The sequence below is a fragment of the Schistocerca cancellata genome, chromosome 10, assembly GCF_023864275.1.
Source record: "Schistocerca cancellata isolate TAMUIC-IGC-003103 chromosome 10, iqSchCanc2.1, whole genome shotgun sequence".
In the NCBI taxonomy this organism is placed as follows: domain Eukaryota; kingdom Metazoa; phylum Arthropoda; class Insecta; order Orthoptera; family Acrididae; genus Schistocerca; species Schistocerca cancellata.
In genome coordinates, this window is record NC_064635.1 from 143,667,000 (window position 1) to 143,691,936 (window position 24,937).

The 24,937-nt window shown below is 42.4% G+C and overlaps 1 protein-coding gene across 1 annotated transcript in view; it reads left to right on the top strand.

Annotated features, from left to right (window-relative positions):
- Positions 1-5,679: 5,679 nt before the first annotated feature.
- LOC126106691 (fasciculation and elongation protein zeta-2) overlaps positions 5,680-24,937 on the top strand; it is a 439,064-nt gene continuing 419,806 nt past the window's right edge. The window contains exon 1 of the mRNA XM_049913068.1: positions 5,680-6,306. Within this exon, the coding sequence (XP_049769025.1) occupies positions 5,846-6,306 (461 nt within the window). The 5' untranslated portion in view covers positions 5,680-5,845. The remainder of the gene's footprint in view (positions 6,307-24,937) is intronic.

Here is a 24,937-nt window from a genome sequence, read left to right on the forward strand (position 1 = left end):
TTTAGTCCTTTCTCTGACAGTGGTGAATGAACTAATAAAACACACAAATGAAAAAAAAATTATCTTGCCAAGGCCAAATATTCAGACAACCGCAGTAATATAGTCCGTGAAGCAGACATAATAGAAATGAAAGCCTTTTTAGGTCTGTTGTGTCATGCTGGTGCATTCATATCAGGACACGAAAATCTGAACTCTCTTTTCCTCTAATGGAACTGGTCGTGATATATTTTAGTGCTCAGTGACTCTTAAGCGCATTTGTGCTAAGCTGAACAGAGAGACAGAACAATCCTGCAGTACCTGCAAATCACCCATATGTGGAATGTGTACTGACCGGGTTTGCAAAGTGCGAGTCTCACAAAATGAATGAGAATCGATACAAAATAACCTTTCCGCTTTACTTCATTACGTACAGTAATCTTATGACAGAAGAATAACCAGTATAAATATTTGTCATACATTATACCTCCTACATGTTTTACTGATTATCCGCCAGTCTTGCAAAATTTACAAGGATCTCATAACGACTATTTTTCAAAGCTTAGTCAACACAACTAATTTTTGTACTTGTCATACTGCATAATCTGCTATATGGTTTGGTAATCATTCACGTGTTTTGAATACTTGTCAAAGGGTCAGATATATGTGTTTCTTTATGTTTATCAGGAATGTAATGCTGTTTCCACGATTTAAAAAAGTTGATCATTTTGACCCGCATCATACTAGTTAAGCAACAGCTTTCGATACCAGCCAACAATAGCTAAACGCAGCGCTTCCTGGAGCATAGTTTGGTTTCGCATAACGCATTACAATGCATTATACAACGTGTTCTCTGCGTTATCACTTTTGAGGAAGGTTAGTCAAAGACTTTTTACGACTAGAAATTTTTGTTTATAACCAACAGTATTCTCACTTCTGATTATTTCCTGCTTCAGCCTTTTGACATTCAGTATCAATAAACATTACTGGTATAAGAACAAAAATATCTTTTCTATGTATTTTGTTACTTCATTTTCTAGCTTATTGGTGATTCTGTTGGAAACATGTCAAATGCAATCGTAGAAAGATAGAATTTTAGATCGTGAACTTAAAAAATGTGCACATCCATTCTCATTTTAGTAATGAAAAAAGGTATACTTTGAGTGTAACCATGAGTCATGAGTTATTTTCAAAAAATTTCTGTATATTGTCTCAATTGCATTCAACATTACTTTTTGTTTTGTTTTTGTTTTTACATAGCGATGACCAGTTTCGTAGCTTAACTGCGATCTTCTGATCACATGTAGCATAGCACATGCAACTAGCAGTTCGCTACACCGTTGCATCGTCCATAACATTCTTATTGTAAATAGTCACGTAAAATCTGTTATGCACAGCCACGCTATTTGCGACAGCAATTGAAACAAGAAGCCTGTCCTGTGTCATAAAAGATTTCTATACACTGAAACGTCCACACAGTTATTTTCGCTACAGTCAGAAACTATAAGCACAGATTTGCCATGTAAACTGTACCTGAAGTCGAAAGTAAAACATAAAATATGTATACAACAGCGTCATACTGGGTAACTTGTCCAAATAGTAACCAGAACACTGGTTGACACGTGACCCTCACGTACTCATAGTTAGCAGCAAAAGTAAAGTAATCCGTAGAGTGTAGCGGCACATTAGATATTTCGCGGAACTAGAGCAGCCCTCGCACGTTCAATAGTATTGTGAGACCATTAACACATTGAGCGACCGACAGGGCGTATTTACGTATTGTGAGTACCAGAAATACTGACGAGCAGTATCAAAGGCCCCCAAAATATTTTCAGTGCTGTGAATACTTACTGAGCGAGTACCGGCGGTTTGACGCAGTCTGCCATTCGGTTGTTTGACGGAGCTTCGTGACCAGACAGTTGGCGTTAGTAGGCACTGTTCATGCTTATAGTTCGCCTTTGTTCCTTTCAATAGTTGTTGTGCTTTTTAAAATTAACAAAGAAATTATGGCTGACGTTATCGTGTGCCACAGAAGAAAAGACTCACTCTGGAATCAGTCTGCAAAGGAATATACGCACAAAAATAAATAATGTGTTGTTTATGAAGACTTACTGATTACTCACATAAGTCTCATAGGCCTGTGTTGGGTAGTCATTGTGTTCTTTAGTGTGGCAACTGGAGATTTGGTATGGCTTTACTTCCTTCATTAATTTGAAAAGTTATTTCTAATGTCTCGTCAACTGCGATTACCTCTCTCATTACCGTATTTCGCTTCTCTATTTCGTGTCGTATCAACATTTATGATACGGGACTTGTCCGAAAACAGATTATGGAATCTTTCGGGTCTATAGTTCCGATTTCAGTCAGTAAATTACCATTCAACTAGTAGCTCCTTTTTTTAGCTATTCTCGGCCCCATTTTCTTGTTTGATTGTACTGCAGCGTGGAAAAACGCTTCTACTTTCAGAAGTACGCCATAATCTACATATATAGACGTAATGCCTAGTAGGACGTCTGTGGCATGGATGTCAATCTCACCACAATGCATACAAATGTTTACGTTAGTTAACCGAATATATCCTTTCAGCGCACGTGCAATTGCTTCAGAAGTTTCCACAACAATTTTCCTAATTGTGTTTGCTGATATTACAGTACTAAACTTCAAATATTCAAATAACTTACCAGTCGCCAGAAGTCGAGAAGTTACTCCTAATCTCTCGTTAATTGTGGTTGCCTCCGTCATTGACGTATTTGCTTATCTATTTTACGTCGTACCATCAACATCATCATTTAAGACTGATTATGCATTTCAGCGTTCAGTCTGGAGCATAGCCCCCCTTATACAGTTCCTCCATGATCCCCTATTCAGTGCTAACATTGGCGCCTCTTCTGATGTTAACCTATTACTTCAAAATCATTCTTAACCGAATCCAGGTACCTTCTCCTCGGTCTGTCCCGACTCCTCCGACGTCGTACCAACATTAATAATTTGTCTTTACATCGCAGCAGTCATCCGATAATAGATCATGAAATCCTTCAGGTCCATGGTTCTGATTTCAGTCAGTAAATCGACATGAGACAAGCAGTTCCATTTTTTCGGCGATTTTCGTCCTTTTTTGTTTGTTCTAACTATAGGTTTATTTATTTATTTAGCGTATGGCAAGTACAAATCACGTATGAAAAATCTAAAAGTACATAACACACAAAACAGTTACAATATCACAAACAAACATCTAGGTTAGAAATATAATCGATTGCACTGTTAGTCGCATCCATGAAGTCCCTTGTTGGCCCAGGGTAGGCCCTCAGAGGGCATTCTACCACGATATGGTGAATTGTCTGCCTGTCGGCGACGCAGTCGCACTGTGGTGATGGCACTATGCTCCATTTGTACAAGGAGTCCGCACAACGGCCGTGGCTCGTCCTCATCCTGTTAAGGGTAGACCAGATTTTGCGGGGCAAGTCAAAGCCCCGAGGTCTGTTAGATGTTCCCAATAAGGTGTTAACCTGAGGCGGTGTCTTTTCCTCCCATTCTTCTCTCCAGCGGTCCTCAAGAATAAAAGCGTTCTTTACCAGATCTTTGGCACTTGCGAGAGGGGAGTGTCTGGATTTCAATCTATTTTGCTCAATTCCATTACTCAGGGTGTGGATAGGAAGATCTGGGCTATTTTGGATTTTTCGACACTCCATGACAAGTGCGTATTCTCTGCGCAAATGTGGCGGCGGGATATGGCTAAATACAGGCAGCCATTGGACAGGAGTTGACCTGATCGTTCCAGAGATAATCCTCATCGTTTGGTTCAAGACTGCATCCACCTTCTTGATGTGAGCACTATTTAACCATATTGGGGAACAGTACTCTGCCACCTGAATATTGAAGGCATAACTATAGGTATATTCTAACTATAGGTATTATAATTGCAACACGCGCTTTCTTTTGGAATGTTGGACATCTTAACCTTGCGAAACTGCGTTGCCAGCTGACGATGTTGATAACATCATTGATGGTGCGAGAGTCGCTTCAAGATATTGAAGAACGTGTGTAGGTCGCGTGAGTGGGATGTACGTAAAATTGGTCAAATCCTTGAAACTTTTTTTACACCAGATACTTCTGTAGCATGTTATAAATATTGTCTCCTGTGTTAAGAGTTTGATTCGTGCTACAATTAATGGAAAAGCCATCTTGTTTCAATCAATACGCAGTGCCACGCACACTTTTCTACGCTGCTGTTGGACAGAGCAGTACGATATTTTATTACTTCCTGCCATCACAGAAGACATCTGTAGAGTATAGACGGCTGTGAGTCCATTTTCGATGCGATTAATTACAATTTGTAAAAGAAATGCACACGTAGAGGAACACAAAACCCAAACGAAAGCTTTAATATCCTCATCTAGAAGAGACGTCCAAAGACAACATTTTGCTCGTCTACTATTGTTAAAACTTCCTCATGTGATGCTTCTCTGGTATTCAGCGACGGTAACACGGCAAGAACCACAACTCTTATGAGACTAGGATTTGGTGCAGGTTGCTTCACAGAAATGAAGAAGACTGAAGATGTGCCTATTGCTAGTGCTGCTAGCCAATGAAGGATTTTGCCAAAAGGGCATGCTAGAAGGATCAGACTAGAAGAAAAGAGCTACATGAAGACCAAAAAGGCCAAATTTATGGTTATGGCCAACATTATGAAACTTTTTTCTAGCATAAATGCTAATAAAATGTTTTTTTTCTGCATGTTTCGCAACTTTTATTTTTCAGTGTATAAGGAACATTTTCTGTTGAACCACCGCAGATAAATAGGTGAAATCTGCTACAAACTTTGTGTATTCTAAAACATAACTTCATGAGGTTCAAATGGCTCTAAGCACTATGGGACTCAACATCTCAGGTCATCAGTCCCCAGACTTAGAAATACTTAAACCTAAGGACATGACACACATCCATGCCCGAGGCAGGATTCGAACCTGCGACCGTAGCAGTAGCGTGGTTCCGGACTGGAGCGCCTAGAACCGCTCGGCCACCGCGGCTAACTTCATGAGGGACAATTTTTTTCAAAGTTGATTACTGTCAAGCAAATAAATAAATAAATAAATAAAACAAAAAAAATTCTTGCGCAATTTGTAAGATTAGTATTAACAAGCCGGTTCACAGATTTGTTTATCTAATTGCCGATCACGTTTTGAAAGTGAAAAGTAAATTAGCCTTTGAGAAAACGTTTCTGATGCGGCAGTAGGTACTCTGAAGGCATCCAGCAACTTTGAGGAAAGTATTTGAAAAAAAAAAAAATTGAAGAAACATCCAGATTATAGTCAATAATATAATGATAACATGTGAAAAATTTAGTTGAATTATCTGTCAGATAATAAAAGCTCCACTAGTGTACACGTATCCGCGTATTTTCTCATACGTCCCCCCTTACGAGTTTGGCTCTCACAGCGGGAAACGAAAAACATTCTTGTTTGCGATAGCGCTATGGAACTGTCAGCAGCTTGTCCATCTAAATAACAGCGAATGTGTGCGAGACACATGTACTTATACACATACACAGAACACAAACAACGCAGCAAAGTGAGAGAGAGAGAGAAGCGAAATTCGCACTTCTGCAACTGGATCAATAGGCCGCGACGGTGGCGCTAGTCTGGTGGCGCGCGGAGGAACTAGCGAAACGAGCCCGGCGCTCTCTGGGGCCGGCTGCTCAGTCGCCCCTGGGACTTGGACGCGCGCGGATCGGCAGAGCGGGCGCGGCTTGGCGGAAGGCGGGCCCGTCCAGACAGTAAACAACACAGGTGTGCGCGAGGCGGCGGACACACGACGGAGGGGCGCGCGCAGAAGGCCTCCGCTGCCCGTAGCGGGAAGCCGTGATCCAGCCATGCGCGATATGGCGGGCAAAATGGCCGAGCTCAAGTTCGAAGCTCCGCTGGCACAGTTCGAGGAGAGCGAAGAGTGGCCCCAAACCACTGGCACGACGGCCCTGTCGGACAACACGAGGCCGGGGGCCGATCCTGCGCCGGACGACAACTTCAACCCGGCCACCAATGGCGAGGGTGGCGGGACCACCACCCCTCCTGGAGAACAGCTGGACAACGACGCGGCCAACAAGCAGTTCCAGGAGCTGCAGCAGCAACAACAGACGACGACCACCACCATCACGGCGGACCCAGCCAGCGTGTCCAGTGACACTTTCAACGAGATGTTCTCCGGGTCACTGGAGGACCTCGTCAACACGTTCGACGAGAAGATCACTCGCTGCTTTTGCAACTACGACGAGAGCGTCGAAAAGCTAGCCCCAGTGCAAGTTCGCAGCCAGGAAGAGATCATGAACGAGTGCCAGTAAGTACCCGCCGAAACTATAGCAGCTTTGCTTCCCGCGTCTCAGCTATTATTGTTGTTGTTTCTGTGTTGGCTTCAGTGCAAGAACAGGTTTGATGCAACTCTCCACGCCACTTTATCTTATGCGTGCCTCTTCATCTCTGCATAACACTAGCAACCTACATCCATTTGAACATGTTTACTGTACTCGAGACTTGACTAGAATTATTACCCCTCACACACAGACACACACACACACACACACACACACACACACACACACCTCCATTACCGAACTGCAATTCTTTGACACCTCCAGTGGGTCCTGTAGGCCGATCTTTTTTTTAAAGTCAAATTGCGTGATAAAATTAATTAATTCTCCACGCTTATTACTCAAGCCATGCAACAAATCCTCAGCATTCTTTTGTAGCACACCATCTCAAAACTATTCATTCTCTTCTTGTCTAAACTGACTATCATCCTCTTTGCACTTACATACGTGGCTACATTCAGGAAAAATATTTTCAGAAAATACTTCCTGACACTAAATTTGTATTTGATGTTAACGAAGTTCTCTTTTTCAGAAATGCTTTCCTTGACATTGCATTTTTACCTTCACTAATTCGACCATCATCGGCTATTTTTCTGCTCAAATAGCAAACCTCACTTTTAGTGGCTCATTTCGTAAATTAATTTCTTCAGCATCGTCTGATTGAATTCGACTACAGTCCATTTTCTTTCTTTTACTTTTGTTGATGTTTATCTTATAATCTGTCTTCAAGACAATCCATTCTCTTCAATGGCTCTTCCAAGTCCTTTTCCATCACCAATTTAATTACAATTTCAGTGGCAATGTGGAAAGCTTTTTTTCTTCTCTGTGAACTTACGTTCTCTTCCCAAATACCTCTCTGGTTCCCTTTACTGCATATTAACATTTGGATAAGATTATAACACGTGTTGTTGTTGTTGTTGTTTTGGTGGTCTTTAGTCTGAAGACTGGTTTGATGCAGCTCTCCACGCAACTCAGTCTGTTCAAGCCTCTCCATCTCTGCAGAACCACTGGAACATATACCCATTTGAATCTGCTTACTGTAGTCAAGATTTTCGACCTACAGAACACAAGATTCGGGCTTGAAACGGTGACATCGTCACAGGGATGTAGCGATCGTAATAGTGTTGGTGAAAAATATGTGTTTTTGTCTCGATCACAAATTATTTTTCTTTAGAAACGACCCGTTTCAAAGTCTTATGCACTAACGTCAAATATAGCAGGCTGCTGGTAATGAGACTGCAGTACACATTGACGTGTCGTTCATTTCCAAACATGTTATACCTCATAGTGGTACGCAAGGCATTGAAGCCTGTCATATATTAATAAAATTCTTTATAACTGAGACGTAAAACGTTTATATCTGTAACAGATTTGTTTTCCCCAGGGACGTGTTACCGGGTAGTCCCTGACCAGAGATCCGCTTGGGGACTATTTCACCTCCCTAATTTTTTACCCATGCGGATGCCGCCACCATTGGACCACACAGTAGACTTGTATGTACTCAAGAAATACAACAGCTATGGTTTACCCATGCTTTCAGCCAATCACAGTACCAACATAGCAAGACCATGTTGCCCAGTGTTACAAGGCCAGATCTGTCGATTATCCAGTGTGTTGCTGCTCTTCAGCAACTATACATCAGCCTGTTCCCTACGGTATCCCTTCCTGTAATGTGGTTGTTCCTATGGTACAGCTACAGGTATCACTGAGGCACGCAAGCCGCCCTACCTCTGCAATGTTCATTGGTTGTGACACGTGATGCGACACACGTAGGACAATAAGACCTAAAATAAATATTAACAAACTACGATGAAATTGTGGCGAGTGCAGTTTTAGAGGGGTAATTAATGTTACGGTCCCACCAGTGCTCTACATCCAGGAAACATAACCTTCCAACAGCTTTTATAGAGATCTTTATCAAATTGTTGCAGTTACATTTGATTTCTCCTACTGGGTAATGTGTTACTGTACAGCCTATTATTTGCTCCATATATACTGGTTTATGTTCAGTTTAATTCTATCCATCCAGAAACGGATGCTTTGAATTTTGCACGGGGTTGAGATGATTTCAGATTTCCTTTGGCAGTTCCACACCAGTTGGCGATATGGCTGGCCAGTCTAATTTTCAGGCCTCGTCTCGGATACAGTTTCAAGATCACTATAAAGCGCTCTTCTCAATTGCAAGGATTAGATCAAGACAGTAGAGATGAGTGTTTTAGATTGAAGCCTGATATGTGTTAGGTGAGAAAGAACTTGTTGATTGGAGAGTTTGTAGAAACTAGCCTGTTACACATCGCTCACTGTCTGTTTGTGTCTGAGCATTAATGAGACACGCTAAAATCTGCACCAATTCCCTGTCTTCATGTCTTACTAATACAGTGGCGCTTCATCTCAGACGACGACAACAAGCAGTGGATTGAGAATGAAGTAAGATGTGGAACAGCTCAGTTTATCAGTGTCTTCGAGCTGCCAGAAAGTAGCATATATTTCCTGCAAAATCGTAAACACAGCTCCCTTGTCTTAAATCACTGACAACGTCTTGGAGAAACAATATATTGCTCACCTATTAACTTTAAAATACTGATACCCAGCAGTTCGAAAATCTCGACAGAGGTCATTTTTGTATGATAATATCAACAATAGCTGCTTAGTAGCTTACTTATTCAATCTTACCAGACTAATGTGGTGCATCGTGATTAAAAACATGCTTAAGAAGGGCAGTATACACGTGTTGTGACGTGTGCCATCAAAAATATATCGGACTTACGCCCTGACACAATCATAGCTACAGTACAATAAGAAGACTCGTAAACCTATAAAAAAATATTTACTATTAAAAACAGTCTTGATCACGATTTATTTAACAAGGTGACCGGTTTCGACCACTACTGTGGTCATCTTCAGACCATTGAGTAGGAACCCCTTTCTGTTGTGATTCTCCAACAGAAAGGGGTTCCTACTCAATGGTCTGAAGATGACCACAGTAGTGGTCGAAACCGGTCACCTTGTTAAATAAATCGTGATCAAGACTGTTTTTAATAGTAATTATTTACAAGACATTGATTACTGCTGTTCCCGTAATGCATTCAAAAGTAATTGATAAAAAATATGTTCAGTGTCCTGGCATTTAAGCGTCACTGAATGACAAGCAGATGATAGACTCTTCGCAGATGATGCAGTTATCTACAACAAAGTACTGTCTGAAAACAAAGCTTCACAAATATTTCGTCAGATCTTGAAAAGATTACACAGTGATGCTAAAGACTGGCAATTGTTTTGGAATGTTCAGGGATGTAAAATTCAACACTTTACAAAACGAAAAAAGTTATATCCAATGAGTACATCATCAGCCAGTCACAACTGAAATCAACAGACGCGCGTACAAACACCTACGTGCAACAATGTCTGTAGCGTTATGAAATGGAACGATGACAAAGGCTCAGACATAGGAAAAGCAGTTGGCAGACTTGGTTTCATTGGTAGAATACCAAGGAAGTGTAGTCAGTGTCTACAAAAAACTTCTTACAAATCAGTTGTGCATTATATCTCAGAGTACTGCTCACGTGTGTGGGAACTATCCAAATAGGATTGACAGGGGATGCTGAACGTATACAGAGAACGGAAGCACGAATGGTCACAGGTCTGTTTAATCCATAGAGATGCTGAAGAAACTGAACTGGCAGGCTCTTTAAGACAGACGTTAACTGTCACGAAAAAGCCTACTTACAAAGTTTCAAGAACCAGCCTTAAATGATGACTCTAAGAATATACTACAACCCCTTCAGATCTCTCCCGTAGCGATCATGACGACCGACAATGTAAGACAAATTGCAGCACGCAAATGTAGTCCATTCTTCACTCAGTCCGTATGAACTCGGACGGAGACGAATTCCAACATGTGGTTCCAAGCTAAGTACCCTTTGCCACGCATTTCACGTAGAATTGCAAAGCATGTGTGTAGATGTAGACATGCCAGTATTACGCTGTTAACCACGGAAATAGTGTTTGCCTGGCCCAGCTGCAAAAGTTCCGCTGCTGCCGAAAACAAATTACTGCACGACATCCCACTTAATCGATAGACTCATCCATTCTGTTTTGGCCCCTCTGGCGGCGTGCTACGGTCCTGTGTCGCGTGGATCTCTGTGTGTAACAGGACCGCAGGTATGTACAGGGAGTGGACAGGAGTATGAAGAAACCAAAAACTCAACACATTACCACGCGGGAAACAGTTGGCATTCAAAACAGCTACCAGTCGTCTCCTGATGGATAAATACACGTCCTGTATGGTTTTCAAGGTAATCTTACACCATTCTTCCTGAAAGTTCAGAAAACCATGATGCGAAACGCAACTCGCCCTTTTTTCACATGATATCTTGCAAACCATGGATGAAGGGTATCAGACGGATGCCATATTCCTTGACTTCCAGAAAGCGTTTGACGCGGTACCCCACTGCAGACTCCTAACTAAGGTACGAGCATATGGGATTGGTTCCCAAATATGTGAGTGGCTCGAAGACTTCTTAAGTAATAGAACCCAGTACGTTGACCTCGATGGTGAGTGATCATCGGAGGTGAGGGTATCATCTGGAGTGCCCCAGGGAATGATCTTTCGGATAGGATGGATAGCAATGTGCGGCTGTTTGTTGATGATGCTGTGGTGTACGGGAAGGTGTCGTCGTTGAGTGACTGTAGGAGGATACAAGATGACTTGGACAGGATTTACGATTGGTGTAAAGAATGGCAGCTAACTCTAAATATAGGTAAATGTAAATTAATGTAGATGAATAGGAAAAAGAATCCCATAATGTTTGAATACTCCATTAGTAGTGTAGCGCTTGACACAGTCACGTCGATTAAATATTTGGGCGTAACATTGCAGAACGATATGAAGTGGGACAAGCATGTAATGACAGGTGTGGGGAAGGCGGATAGTCGTCTTCGGTAGAATTTTGGGAAGATGTGGTTCATCTGTAAAGGAGACCGCTTATAAAACACTAATATGACCTATTCTTGAGTACTGCTCGAGCGTTGGGATCCCTGTCAGGTCGGATTGAGGGAGGACATAGAAGCAATTCAGAGGCGGGCTGCTAGATTTGTTACTGGTAGGTTTGATCATCACGCGAGTGTCACGGAAATGCTTCAGGAACTCGGGTGGGAGTCTCTGGAGGAAAGGAGGCGTTCTTTTCGTGAACAGCTACTGAGGAAATTTAGAGAACCAGCATTTGAGGCTGACTGCAGTAGTTTTACTGCCGCCAACTTATATTTCGCGGAAAGACCACAGAGATAAGAGAGATTAGGGCTCGCTCAGAGGCATATAAGCAGTCATTTTTCCCTCGTTCTTTTTGGGAGTGGAACAGAGAGAGAAGATGCTAGTTGTGGTACGAGGTACCCTCCGCCACGCACAGCATGGTGGATTGCGGAGCATGTATGTTGATGTAGATCTAGATGTGGATACCGACCCATGGAACACCACGACATGGCTGTCGAAATCTTCGCCGAACCCCCACCACATTTCACTCTCGAGTAGCAAACAGCTACTGGAAACAGTGTGCAGAAAAACTTGTCCAACAAAATGACTTTCGTCCATTGGCACATAGGCCAGGTTCTTATGACTTCAGCACCCTGCGGTTGACGGCATTTGCACCACTGATGGGTGATTTTGGAATTTCAGCTCGACCTCCAGTTCCCCGCTTCTGAAGCTCACATCGAATTGTTTTGGTGCTGACAGGCTTTGTGAGATCGACACACAGTTCTGCAGTGACTTTTTCAGCTGTCGTCCTCCCATTTGTCATCAGAATCCTCTTCAGTGACCGTCTGTCAACATCATTCGACAACTACTTTCGTCCGCATTGTGACTGAGCGGATAACGTTTATCCGCTTCCCCTGTATACGGTGTAAATCTTCGATGTGATGCCTCTTGAAACACCATACACTTGGGCTCCCTTGGTTGCGGAAGCATCCACCGAATGAACGTCAACAACCTGCCCACGTTCGAATTCACTCAGCTCCGACGCACAACTACACAGAACACTGTTCTGCCACTGAGACTTGCTACATGTTGAGTTCATTGCACAGGTGCCGTTTTGGTCAAATACAACGGCGCTACTGTGGCTGGCATCTGCATTTATGTTCAAGAAGGTATTTCTGACAGGGATTTCTTATTTTTGTCCAACCCCTGTAAGTGCAAATGGACATAAAATACTTTTTCTAGGTTATATTAAACCTTAAAATGCCGCAAAATGTTCCAACTTTACGGAAAAATACAGGGTGTCCGAAAAGTCTTTCCCTGATTACATAAATTGATAACTCAGGTTAGAAGTAAGATACAAATATGAAACTGATGTCTAATAGTTTAAAAACTATCAAACTGTTTTTCACACATCAGTAAACTTCCACATGAACTCCCTTGGTAGCACGCAGCACATCTAGGCGATATTCTATTTCTGTCCACACCTCAGCCAACATCACTGGAGGGATCGATTCAGCGACTGTGGTTATCCGTTGCCGCAGGGTTTCAAGATCTGGTACACGTGTTCGGTAAACCTAGTCCTTGACATAACCCCATAAAAAGAAGTCTAATGGGGCTATGTCAGGAGAGCGTACAGGCCAAACCGTTGGTCCAACACGACCAATCCATCGCCCAGGAAAGGTCATATCGAGATAGGCACGTACGTCCAAACCACAATAAGGCGGTGCACCGTCTTGCTGAAACAAGACACCGGGTTGATACTGAAGCAGCTGAGGAACAGCATACAGTGGTAACATGTCCAGATACACTGCAGATGTGATGGTAACCTCAGCGAAGAAGAATGGCCCGATAATTCGATCGTGCAATAGCGCGCACCAAACATTCACCTTTGGACATAACACCATGACCTCACCAGGGGGTTGTGAACCCCAAATGCGCACTACTCCACTGACAAAAAAGGTCGCTTCGTCGGAAAAGGCAATTCGTCTGAGATAACCATCATCGTCGTCAATACGTGATAGCATTTCGACCGCAAAGTCATATCGACGTGTACTGTCATCGGGCAACAAGGCCTGAACGATTTGCACTTTGTATGCTCGAAACAATAAACGTTTGTGTAAAATGTCATGGAGAGAGCTTTTTGGCATCTGTAATTCACGCGAGGCCCTGCGCACCGATTTCTTCGGACTTCGCAGAAAAGACTGCCTTACAGCTTCCACCCTGCCTGCTGAGGTTCTTGGTCGACCAGGCCTCGGAAGGTCAGCAACCGATCCTGTGTTCTTGAACTTCTCATACCAGGCTTTATTGCTCTTGACATCAGGTGGATTCCTTCCAAATGTTGTCTGGAAGTGTCTCTGCACTGTGGTTGGTGATCGTGTCTCAAGGTACCACAGGACACACTGTGCCTTCTCCTGATTGGTTAACATGGCTTCTTGGGCACCGCACCTCATCCACTAATTACGTACTGCGAACCTAAAACAGAAAAAAATCTTTGATAGTTGTAAACAAGTCGACACAAGTTTCATATTTGAATCTTGCTTCTAGCCTGAGTTATCAATTTATGTAATCAGGGAATGTCTTTTTGGACACCCTGTAGCGTAAGCTATACGAAAAGACGGGTAATACACAATATGCATAAGAAACAAGAGGAACAGTAACAATGGAAGACGAAGAAGTAAGTGCTCAATAAGTGTGTAAGACGCGGATGCAGCCTTTGTACCTAACTGTTCAATCGGTTCATCCAAGAAGGAACGACTGATATATAAGATAGGTTCAGCAGTGTGATTAAAAGTCAGGATAAGGAATATCAACGATAAGGTTCGCTGATGACGAGGTGTCCTCACTGGAAGCGAGAGACAATTATAGGACGTACTGAACGAAATAAACAGTGTACTGAGCGCGTAGTATGGGCTGAGAATAAAGCAAAGAAAGACGAAAGTGATGAGCAGAGCTAGAAATGACAATAATGATAAAATTTCGGACCACGAAATCGACGAACTGCTGGAACTCTGCTACCTTAGAAGCACATCATGTGCAAAAGGAGGAGGATGTAAAAAGTTGACTAGCACAGGCAAACAAGGACAAGCCAGAGCTAAATAAGTCTACTAGTATCAAACATCTCCCTTAATTTCAAGAAGGGATTTCTGAGCATATAGATCTGCAGCAGAGTTGTATGGAAGTGAGTCATGGGTTACGGGAAAACTGGAGGATCGTAGTTTCTGAGATGTGCTACAGAAGTACCGCTGTTCTGACCTCAAACAGGACAGTCGGGACCGACCGACCGCCGTGCCACCCATCAAGGAATGACGTTACTTGGATGCAGTGATCTGTCGTCAGCACACCGCTCTGCCCAGCGTTGACGGGTTAGCAGACGCGGAGCCGCGACTGCGCTGGCAGCAAGTAGCTCCTCAATTCGCACCACGATGCTGAGCGGGGTCCGTTCCATTCCACCCACCAAGGAAAAATCCTTGGCTGTAATGGAAATCGAATCCGGGTCTTCTGCATGGCAGGCACCTGCACTGTCCGCTCGTCTACAGAGATGGGCGGTGATATACGAAGCATGTTCAGAAAGTAAGTGTGCTGTGATCATAACACACTGTGGCTTTTTGGTTTTTTTAAGGTTGTCAACACTGAGTGGTACAAATGGGGGAGGGGGGGGGGGGGAAGGGGGAAATCCCTTACCAGTGCAAGCATCGCAGGAACACGGCAGTACGTGAACTCACGTTGTAGCGTCCAGTTTCGTGAAAGACGTCGGTAAGCAAGCCCGCCCATTGCGAGCCAGATGCTGTCATCCGCTTCCTACTCGCGGAAGGTATAACACCAACCAAATTATTATTATTATTATTATTATTATTTTTTTTTTTTTTTTTTTTGCGAATCAAAACAGTTTATAACAAAAGTGTTACGAACTGGTAGAGCGTGTTTAAGTGTTGTAGGGAGTTTAGTGGAGGCAGAGAAATGTTCGAGACGAACAGAGGCGTGGAAGACCTTCCTTTTTGTCTGATGATTTGGTGAAAAAATCGAGGAAACCGTGGAGACCTCCGACTGACAGTGTATGGAATTTCTGCGATGTTTCCACATCTGTCTTATATGAGACGCAAAGAAACTCCCCGTATTCTCCTGACTTGGCGAGTTCAGATGTCATCTTTTCACTTCCGTGAAAGCACACGTAAATGAAGTTAGATTTTCAATCGACGAGCAGGTGCAGAAAGAGGTCGTGGAAGGACGGAAGTAACTGTAGAGACGGTTCTTTGAGGAGTGCATAAAGAAGTTTGCTGCACGTCTCGCCACATCCATTGAACATGACGGCGATTATGTGGAAAAATAGTCAACGAGTGTATCAACAACATCCCGTAATATTTTTTCAAATACACTTTTTTTTAAAAAGAATATGAAAATTTAGTACGCTTACTTTCTGAGCATGCCTCGTATAAGGATGTTGAAATTACGCTGACTGATAAGATGTGAGAATATTCTGCACATAACCAGCGATGAAAGGAGCGCATGGGAAACATTGATAAGAAAAAAGGACTGGGGAATAGGACATGTATTGAGGAGGGAGCATACTATTTTAAAGATACACCAAATCAACAATTTTGAAGATACGGCAATGAAGTTTTGTACCATGCCTTACATGAAAATAACACTTTTACTGTTAACTATTTTGGAGTATATACATTTAACTTTTTCATTGAATTTAAAAATTTTTCTTTCAAAAAAATAGTATATACATTTTTCTCGGCAACTATTCGAGACATCTCTACAAAATTTTCTCTGTTTGATCTCTTTGCGTATAGTAAACTTCTCGCATGAGGGTTTTTTAATATATCGAACAGGAGAATTTCAATATTTTTGTATTATAATTCTGTAAGTATTATATAAAATTTATGCAACATTCCAAGCACTTTGGTACATACGTCACTCTGCACTGAGAATTTCAAAATTTACTCTTGCGACAAGATTTATGGGGTTTATTGAAATAAGTGTACAAAGTCTCGTAATTCTAGCCGTCATAGATTCTGGGGGTGCATGAACTTTAACACACGTAATTTTCAGGAAACGAAATTTAAAAATCAAGCTAACGTTTTCTCTTATTCACCTCACTCAGGATGCTCCAGATTTGTACTCAGGGTCCTCTTTCCTTTCTAGGCTTATCTTCTGGTTTCTTGTTTCCTGCCCTCATTCCTTTACCAGGTCTTCAACTGACTTTTCAGTTGCAGAAAGATGCTGTAAATCTTCTTTTTCAAGATTTCTTGAATGAAATTTCTTAGCTTACGGCTCATTCTCCCTAATATCTTCATCGTGCATGCGTTTTCATCACTAAATACGAGAACTGCATCATAAGTTGCATCTGTGGCAGATGAAAATGTGGCTTTGGGCATCGTTTCGGTGTGAGTCAGAAGCACGGAGGTACGGAACGGAGTCACAGATAATGTATAAAACCAAAGGGTATATACCACAGCCTTCTAGAAGTATCCCGGGAGAGATTGCTTGAAAGTAATCCACGGAATCTTTGTTCATCGAGCTAATATTGAAGTGTTGCTTTGAAAAGTAGGCGTGACAGAAAGGTTGCGTCATATATTTAATTATTTTTGAAGCACCTCGCATGCTACTTCATCACTGAAGCTTCGTGAACTTATTGCCCACGAGTTCTGGTTCAAATGGCTCTGAGCACTATGGGACTCAACTGCTGTGGTCATACGTCCCCTAGAACTCAGAACTACTTAAACCTAACTAACCTAAGGACATCACACACATCCATGCCCGAGGCAGGATTCGAACCTGCGACCGCAGCGGTCGTGCGGTTCCAGACTGTAGCGCCTTTAACCGCTAGGCCACTCTGGCCGACCCCACGAGTTCTACTAATAAATAAAAAATAAATTGAAAATTGACATTTTCGTTCAGTTTCATAAACGTTCCACGTTAAGACAGCAGACAATACTATCCACGATACAAGAGGGAGCTGCAGAGGGTAAAAACTGTTGGGGAAGACGGAGGTTAGAATACACCCAGCAAGTAATTGACGATGTAAGTTGCAAGTGCTGCCCTGAAATGACGAGGTTGGCACGGGAGAGGAATTCGTGCCGGGTCGCATCAAACCAGTCAGATGACTGATAAGCCCCCTCAAAAAAATTCAAACTTTATGGTAATCCGTCAGAGACGCTGTGTTACATTGATCATGTAAAGAGAGCTGCCATTCATTACAGCAAGAGAAAAATGAACGAAAGGATTAGGAAGAATATGGAATGGTACTACGAAGCCGTGTTCTCTCTGCCACTCGCCGTGCGTGTCTTACAGAGTTCAGATACAGCTGCAGATGGGATCACGTGACTCGCCATCATTCACAGAGTCCTTCCGGAAGGCGTAATCGGACGCTTAGGTCGCATAAGAAGTGGCGGAGGCGAGAAACTTCTGTTGGGAAGAATACCCGCTTTCAGCCATTCGATGAATAATGTCCGTTGGCCGAGATGTCGCTGTGAATAATTCATGCCCGTCTCCCTGCGGAGGCCTGCGAAATATTTGCTATGCATGAGCCGCGCGCTGTTTCGGACAAGACAAAGAGCGAGTCTTTTACGGACCCCTCACGTCACTAATAAAGTTGTCATTTCCACAACAGAAGCAAACTGTGCAGTGCCACGACGATATTTTTGATACTCATCTAATGCATATTATTAATGTAAGTTAATTCTTACAAAGAAGAAAACAGCAACCAGCCACTATTAATACTGCTATTTATTTAGGTAAATAGCAGCGTTACCGGTTTCGAACTGGCAAGTTCATCATCAGACGGCTGTTCACATGATTTTCAAGATACACTTTACATTATCGTCCGTTTTCGATTTTTATTATTCCACTGTGGCGAAGTATTTTTGGTGTGTTGTTGCCGTCGATAATGTGAGGTGTATCTTGAAAATCATGTGAACAGCCGTCTGATGATGAACTTGCCAGTTCGAAACCGGTAACGGCGCTATTTGCCTAAATAAATAGCAGTATTAATAGTGGCTGGTCGCTGTTTTCTTCTCTGTAAGAATTAACCTACACTAACTGTACACAGTCACGGTCTCACCATGTCAGTTTTAGACAAAATAGCATATTATTGTTCCGTAAAAACACGGGAGAACTGCCGGATATCAGTAACGTCCTGCCAAGATATTTCGGCGCAGAGTCTTTTGGCCATCTTCAGGTGAGTGCCACATCACATCTAGCATATTATTAATTTTTGAAATAATGTCTCGAAGAGAATAACAGAATATAATACTTCGGTTTGCTGCAGAATCCTCGAACAAATTCTCAGTTCGAATGTAATAGCCTTTCTTGAGACCGAAAAACTTGTGTCCACGAATCAACATCGTTTTAGAAAACATCGCTCGTGCGAAACTCGGCTTGCCCTTTCCTTACATGATATACCGCGAACTATGGATGGAGGACAACAGGCAGATTCCAGATTTCCAAAAGGCGTTTGACACCGTGTCTCACTGCAGGCTGTTGAAGATGGAACGGACATATCGAGTAGTCACAGATTTTGAGTGGCTCGAAGAACGTCTGTTGTTCTCTGTGATTTGGCGGACAGGTTGGCAGCAGTCTACGGTTGTTTGCTGATGATGCCGTAGTGTACGGGAGGGATCATCATTGAGTGACTGAAGACGTAGATGACTTAGACAAAATTGCTAGTTGGTGTGGTCAACGGCAACTAGCTCTAAATGTAGAAAAATGTACCTTAATGCGGTTGAGTAGGAGAAACAAACCCGTAGTTTTCGGATACAGCATTAGTAGTAGCCGGCTTGACAGAGTCCGTCGTTTAAATATCTGTGCGTAACGTTACAAAGCGACATGAAATGGAACGAGAATGTAACGGCTGTGGTAGGAAAAGCGGATGGTCGATTCGGTTTATTGGCAGAATCCTAGGAAAGCGTGTGGTTTTTTTTTTTTTTTTCTCTTTGTAAAGGAGACTGCATATGGGACGCTAGAGCGACCTATTCTTGAGTACTGTTCGAATGTTTGGGATCCATACCAGGTAGGATTAAAGGAAGATATCGAAGCAGTTGAGAGGCGGGCTGCTAGATTTGCTGACGGTAGGTTCGAACAACACGTATGTGTTGCGGAGATGCTTCAGAAACTCAAATTTCCCTGGAGGAAAGGCGACGTTCTTTTGAGAAACACGAGAAACTTTAGAGAACCAGCATTTGAAGCTGACTGCCGAACGAGTCTACTGCCGTCAACATACACTGCGCAGGACTACGAAGATAAGATGCAAGAAAGAAGGCCTAATACGGAGGCATATAGAAGTCGTTTTTCCTTCGTTCTATTTGCGAGAGGAACAGGAAAGGAAACGACTTGTTGTTGTACAGGGTACCCTCCGCCACACGCCGTAAGGTGGATTGCAGAGTATCGATATAGATGTAGAAGCCACTTCTAAACAGCTTCCTACACTTTGGACTGCACTATTAATATCAGTTCTTTCTTTTATATTTTCTTTAAAACACAATTACTACAGAATAATTGCATACCTTCTTGGTAATACGAGCGATGATTAACGAAAATGGAGACTGGTTTTTTTTTTCACAAATGTTTATTCCTCCATTTCAATGTTTGCACGAGCTTCTTCAGAGTACTCCCTTCCTATCTGAATGCACTTTTTATATCTTCTCTGCCAGTCCTCGAACACATGGTGCAGGCCATTCTTTGTCAGGTGTTTAACAATCTCTTCACTTTTCTTTAGCACTGCCTCAGAGTTCTCAAGTCGAATGCCCCGAAACTTTTGCCTTTAGTGATGGAAATTGAAAAAGAAATCACAGCCTGCAAGATTGGGACTGTAGGACGGATGCGGTACACATGTAACGTTGAACTGAGCCAGAAAAGGCCTGACTTGATTTGTGACGTGAGGCCGTGCATTGTCATGATGAAGTCGCCACCCAATCCCAGAAAGTTCTGGTCATTACCCTGTGATGTGGAGGGGAGGGGGGCGGGGGAGTGGGGGAGATGGATGCTGGCAACACACATATATAAAATGTGTGTGAATTGTTTATTTTACGTTATTCCATGCATTTATTTACAGACTTCAATCGATTTTTCACATGTAAAGAATTCTCTACAGTTAAAACTAAAATTCACAGCCACTTACAGTTCTGCTTTTATAAGCTCCTTTTTACGTTCGTCGCGCATCTTTGTCCACTTATCGTTCGTTAGGGGAAAAACTATTTCTGCTTCAGAATCTGAACCAAGACTGCTTAATACAAACCCACCTACTTTCAACAAATTTGGAAGCTGAACGTTTTTGGTTCTCCAGTACACAAAACGTTTACCCACCTTCTGTCACTTTTACTAATCAGAGCCTTGGCTGCCACAAACGCTTCCATTATACTAACGTCAGAGCGTTCTAAACATTAGAAAAATTAGAAAAATCTAAAAGAAGTAAGAAAGTGTTAAATAAATATCCAAATATCTTTCATTGTCCTCAAAATTATTAAAAATATCCTGTTGGAGGAACATCCGCAAATGAACATTATACCAGAGGTAGGAAATACCACTACAGTTGTGAAGTTCCTTTTTTTTTTACTATCACACGGCTCTTATACACCAATCTTCAGGTGTCGTACTGAAATAGGAAGAGATGGGAGATGATTTTTACACTCAGCAATACACATAAAAAACCAAAAATTTCATAAAAATGTTTTTAGTTTTTTATGTGCATTGCTGCGTGTGAAAATCATGTCCCGTCTCTTGCTATTTCAGTATGACACCTGTAGATGGGCGTACAAGTATAAGAGCACGAAACGGGTCGTGTAACAATAAAGAAAAAGAATTTCAGAACTGTAGCGGGCCGGCCGCTGTGGCCGTGCGCTTCTAGGCGCTACAGTCTGGAACCGCGTGATCGCTACGGTCGCAGGTTCGAATCCTGCCTCGGGCATAGATGTGTGTGATGTCCTTAGGTTAGTTAGGTTTAATTAGTTCTAAGTTCTAGGGGACTGATGACCTCAGAAGTTAAGTCGCATAGTGCTCAGAGCCATTTGAACCAGCCAACTGTAGCGGTATTTTCAACCTCTGGCATTGAAAGTATCTTTAGAGGTTTGAGACAATCGTTACTACTTTTCATGTACATTTTAATGAGTTCCCAGTTTGTAATGATTTTGTCAACTGTTCATGCTAAAAAAAAAGCCATCTGGTTGTTCCATGTAGCATTTCACTCCATTGCACGTCTACAAATTCAAAAAAGGTATTTAGAACTTCCCTTAGTTTTGCAGAAATGGAGAAGTGACTATACGATTTTAGGACAAAATTTTCGAGATCAAATTCTAGGATATCAGAGGCACGTATTGTGCAAAATGCAGGACTCGGTCCTGACAAAAAAATACTTTGGAATTTTCCGGGAAATGCAGCCTTTACGGAGCCAGAACAATCGGAACGTCCCGCTGAAATCGACTCATTTGGAAACATTATCCCGACCAGCTTCCAGAGGAACCAGCGACTTACAACAGACACTAAGTTAAAGTTTTCGTTTCGATGCACTCCCGAGTTCCGTTGTTCCTTAATTTAGACTGTTAAAACACTGACCGAAAACGTCAATTTTCAGTTTATTTTTTTATTTGTTAGTGGAACTCGTGTGCAATAAGTTCGCAAAGTTTCAATTATGAAATCATATCCGAAATGCTTCAAAAATAATTAAATACGTGACGCGACCTCCGTGCCACGCCCACTTTATAAAGCAACACTTTGGTACTAGCTCGCTGAACCACGATTCCGTGGATTACTTTCCAGCGAACTTGCGCGGGATACATGCAGAAGGCTATGACATATAGCCTTTGGCTTTATAGATCATCTGTGACTGTGTTCGGTATCTTAGAAACAATGAGAAACCAGCTGTTTTGTTACGAAGAAGCGATTCTCTTTTTCCTTATGCTGCTGACGGATATTTAAGGAAGTGTCCGTTTCTTGTATTGAATGATGCGAACGCAGAGAAGCTGAAGGTATTAGAGAGAAAGGGCGTTAAGATATGAAATTATACTCGAGACATCTTTAGAAAAATAGATTTAGAGCGCCTCTGTGCAGCTGAAAAGTCAGTTGAAGACCTCGTAAAGAAAGAAGGCAGAAAACAAAAGAAACCTGGAGAGAAGCCTGAAGGGAAAGAGGACCCTGAGTACAAATCTGGGGCCTTCGGAAGAGGTAATATAAGAAAAAAACGTTAGGTTGATTTTTAAATTGCATTTCCTGAAAATTTTTTTTTTAAGTTTATGTACAGCCTTCTCAGTATTTTGTACACTTATTTCTATAAACCCAATAAATGTTGCATCAAGAGTAAACTTTTAAATTCTGAGATCAGCCTAGATATGGGCCAAAGTGCTTGGAGTGTTGCATGAATTTCTACATCTACATCTACATGGATACTCTACAAATCACATTTAAGTGCCTGGCAGAAAGTTCATCGAACCACCTTCACAATTCTCTATTATTCCAATCTCGTATAGCGTGCGGAAAGAATGAACACCTATATCTTTCCGTACGAGCTCTGATTTCCCTTATTTTATCGTGGTGATCGTTCCTCCCTATGTAGGTCGGTGTCAACAAAATATGTTTGCATTCGGAGAAGAAAGTTGCTGATTGGAATTTCGTGAGAAGATTCCGTCGCAACGAAAAACGCCTTTCTTTTAACGATTTCAGCCCAAATCCTGTATCATTTCTGTGACACTCCCATATTTCGCGATAGTACAAAACGTCCTGCCTTTCTTTGAACTTTTTCTATGTACTCCGTCAGTCCTATCTGGTAAGGATCCCACACCGCGCAGCAGTATTCTAAAAGAGGACGGACAAGCGTAGTGTAGGCAGTCTCCTTAGTACGTCTGTTACATTTTCTAAGTGCCCTGCCAATAAAACACAGTCTTCGGTTAGCCTTCCCCACAACATTTTCTATGTGTTCCTTCCAATTTAAGTTGTTCGTAATTGTAATACCTAGATATTTAGTTGATTGATAATTTCATATTATACTCACAGAATTACGATCACAAATTATTAAAATCCTCCTATTCGATATATTCAAAACCCGCACAAGAGAAACTTGCTGTATGCAAAGAGATTGTTGTTGTTGTGGTCTTCAGTCCTGAGACTGGTTTGATGCAGCTCTCCATGCAACCCTATCCTGTGCAAGCTTCTTCATCTCCCGGTACTTACTGCAACCTACATCCTTCTGAATGTGCTTAGTGTATTCATCTCTTGGTCTGCCTCTACCATTTTTACCCTCCACGCTGCCCTCCAATGCTAAATCTGTGATCCCTCGATGCCTCAGAACATGTACTACCAACCGGTCCCTTCTTCTTGTCAAGTTGTGCCACAAACTCCTTTTCTCCCCAATTCTGTTCAATACCTCCTCATTAGTTATGTGATCTACCCATCTAATCTTCAGCATCCTTCTGTAGCACCACATTTCGAAAGCTTCTATTCTCGCAAAGAGATTACACAGAGAAAATTTTGTAGAAATCTCTTGAATAGTTTCTAAGAAAAAGGTATATACGTTATGTTTATGAAAATAAAAAATGCTAGATACATTCGATCCAAGGAACTTAATCGTAAATTGTTAATTTCGTGTTAAGTATGGTACAAAATTTCATTGCCGTATCTCCAAAGTTGTGAGTTAGGTGCATATTTTAAATAGTGTATGCATTTCACGAACGTTCCCCCTTAAGACCTGTGAAATCGGATGAAGCTTTTTGAAAGGCAGTGTATTTTCGTCTAGAGTTTGTTACACGAGATCATAAGGAACACGGCGTTTTGATCACTGATTTCCCCAAACACCACGGCTGCAGTGACTTGAGGGACGGTGCAGCAGGGTCAGAAGTGCCAGAACAGAGCGGCTGCCGCGGCGTTTGTTGACGGCTGACCCACGGGTTGCCGTGTCCGACATCAAAAGACTGTCTGTGGCGCCAAGGCGGAGATATGACAGGTGTCCGCTCTCCGTTTACGAGTAGCTGCGAGACAAAGGCCGCCAGTGCTTCTCGCAGACGACGGATCGGGCCAAACAAAAGGACGGCAGCAGAGGCGCCGAGAAATTGTGCAGCCAACCACACGCCGGCATCTCAGTACGACTCAAGGATAGAGGCACCGTCTGAGGAAAGCTTATACAGAGGATGTAACCAGAAAGCACGTTCCGCTTGGTAATACACTGAAGCGCCAAATAGGCAAGCCGATAGACATGCATAATCAAATAGAGATCCGGCCGGTGTGACCGAGCGGTTCTAGGCGCTACAGTCTGGAGTAGGTATTAAAATCCATGGAGAAGAAATAAAAACTTTGAGGTTCGCCGATGACATTGTAATTCTGTCAGAGACAGCAAAGGACTTGGAAGATCAGCCGAACGGAATGGACAGTGTCTTGAAAGGAGGATATAAGATGAACATCAACAAAAGCAAAACGAGGATAATGGAATGTAGCCGCATTAAATCGGGTGATGCTGAGGGTATTAGATTAGGAAATGAGACGCTTAAGGTAGTAAAGGAGTTTTGCTGTTTGGGGAGCAAAATAACTGACGATGGTCGAAGTAGAGAGGATATAAAATGTAGACTGGCAATGGCAAGGAAAGCGTTTCTGAAGAAGAGAAATTTGTAAACATCGAGTATAGATTTAAGTGTCAGGAACTCGTTTCT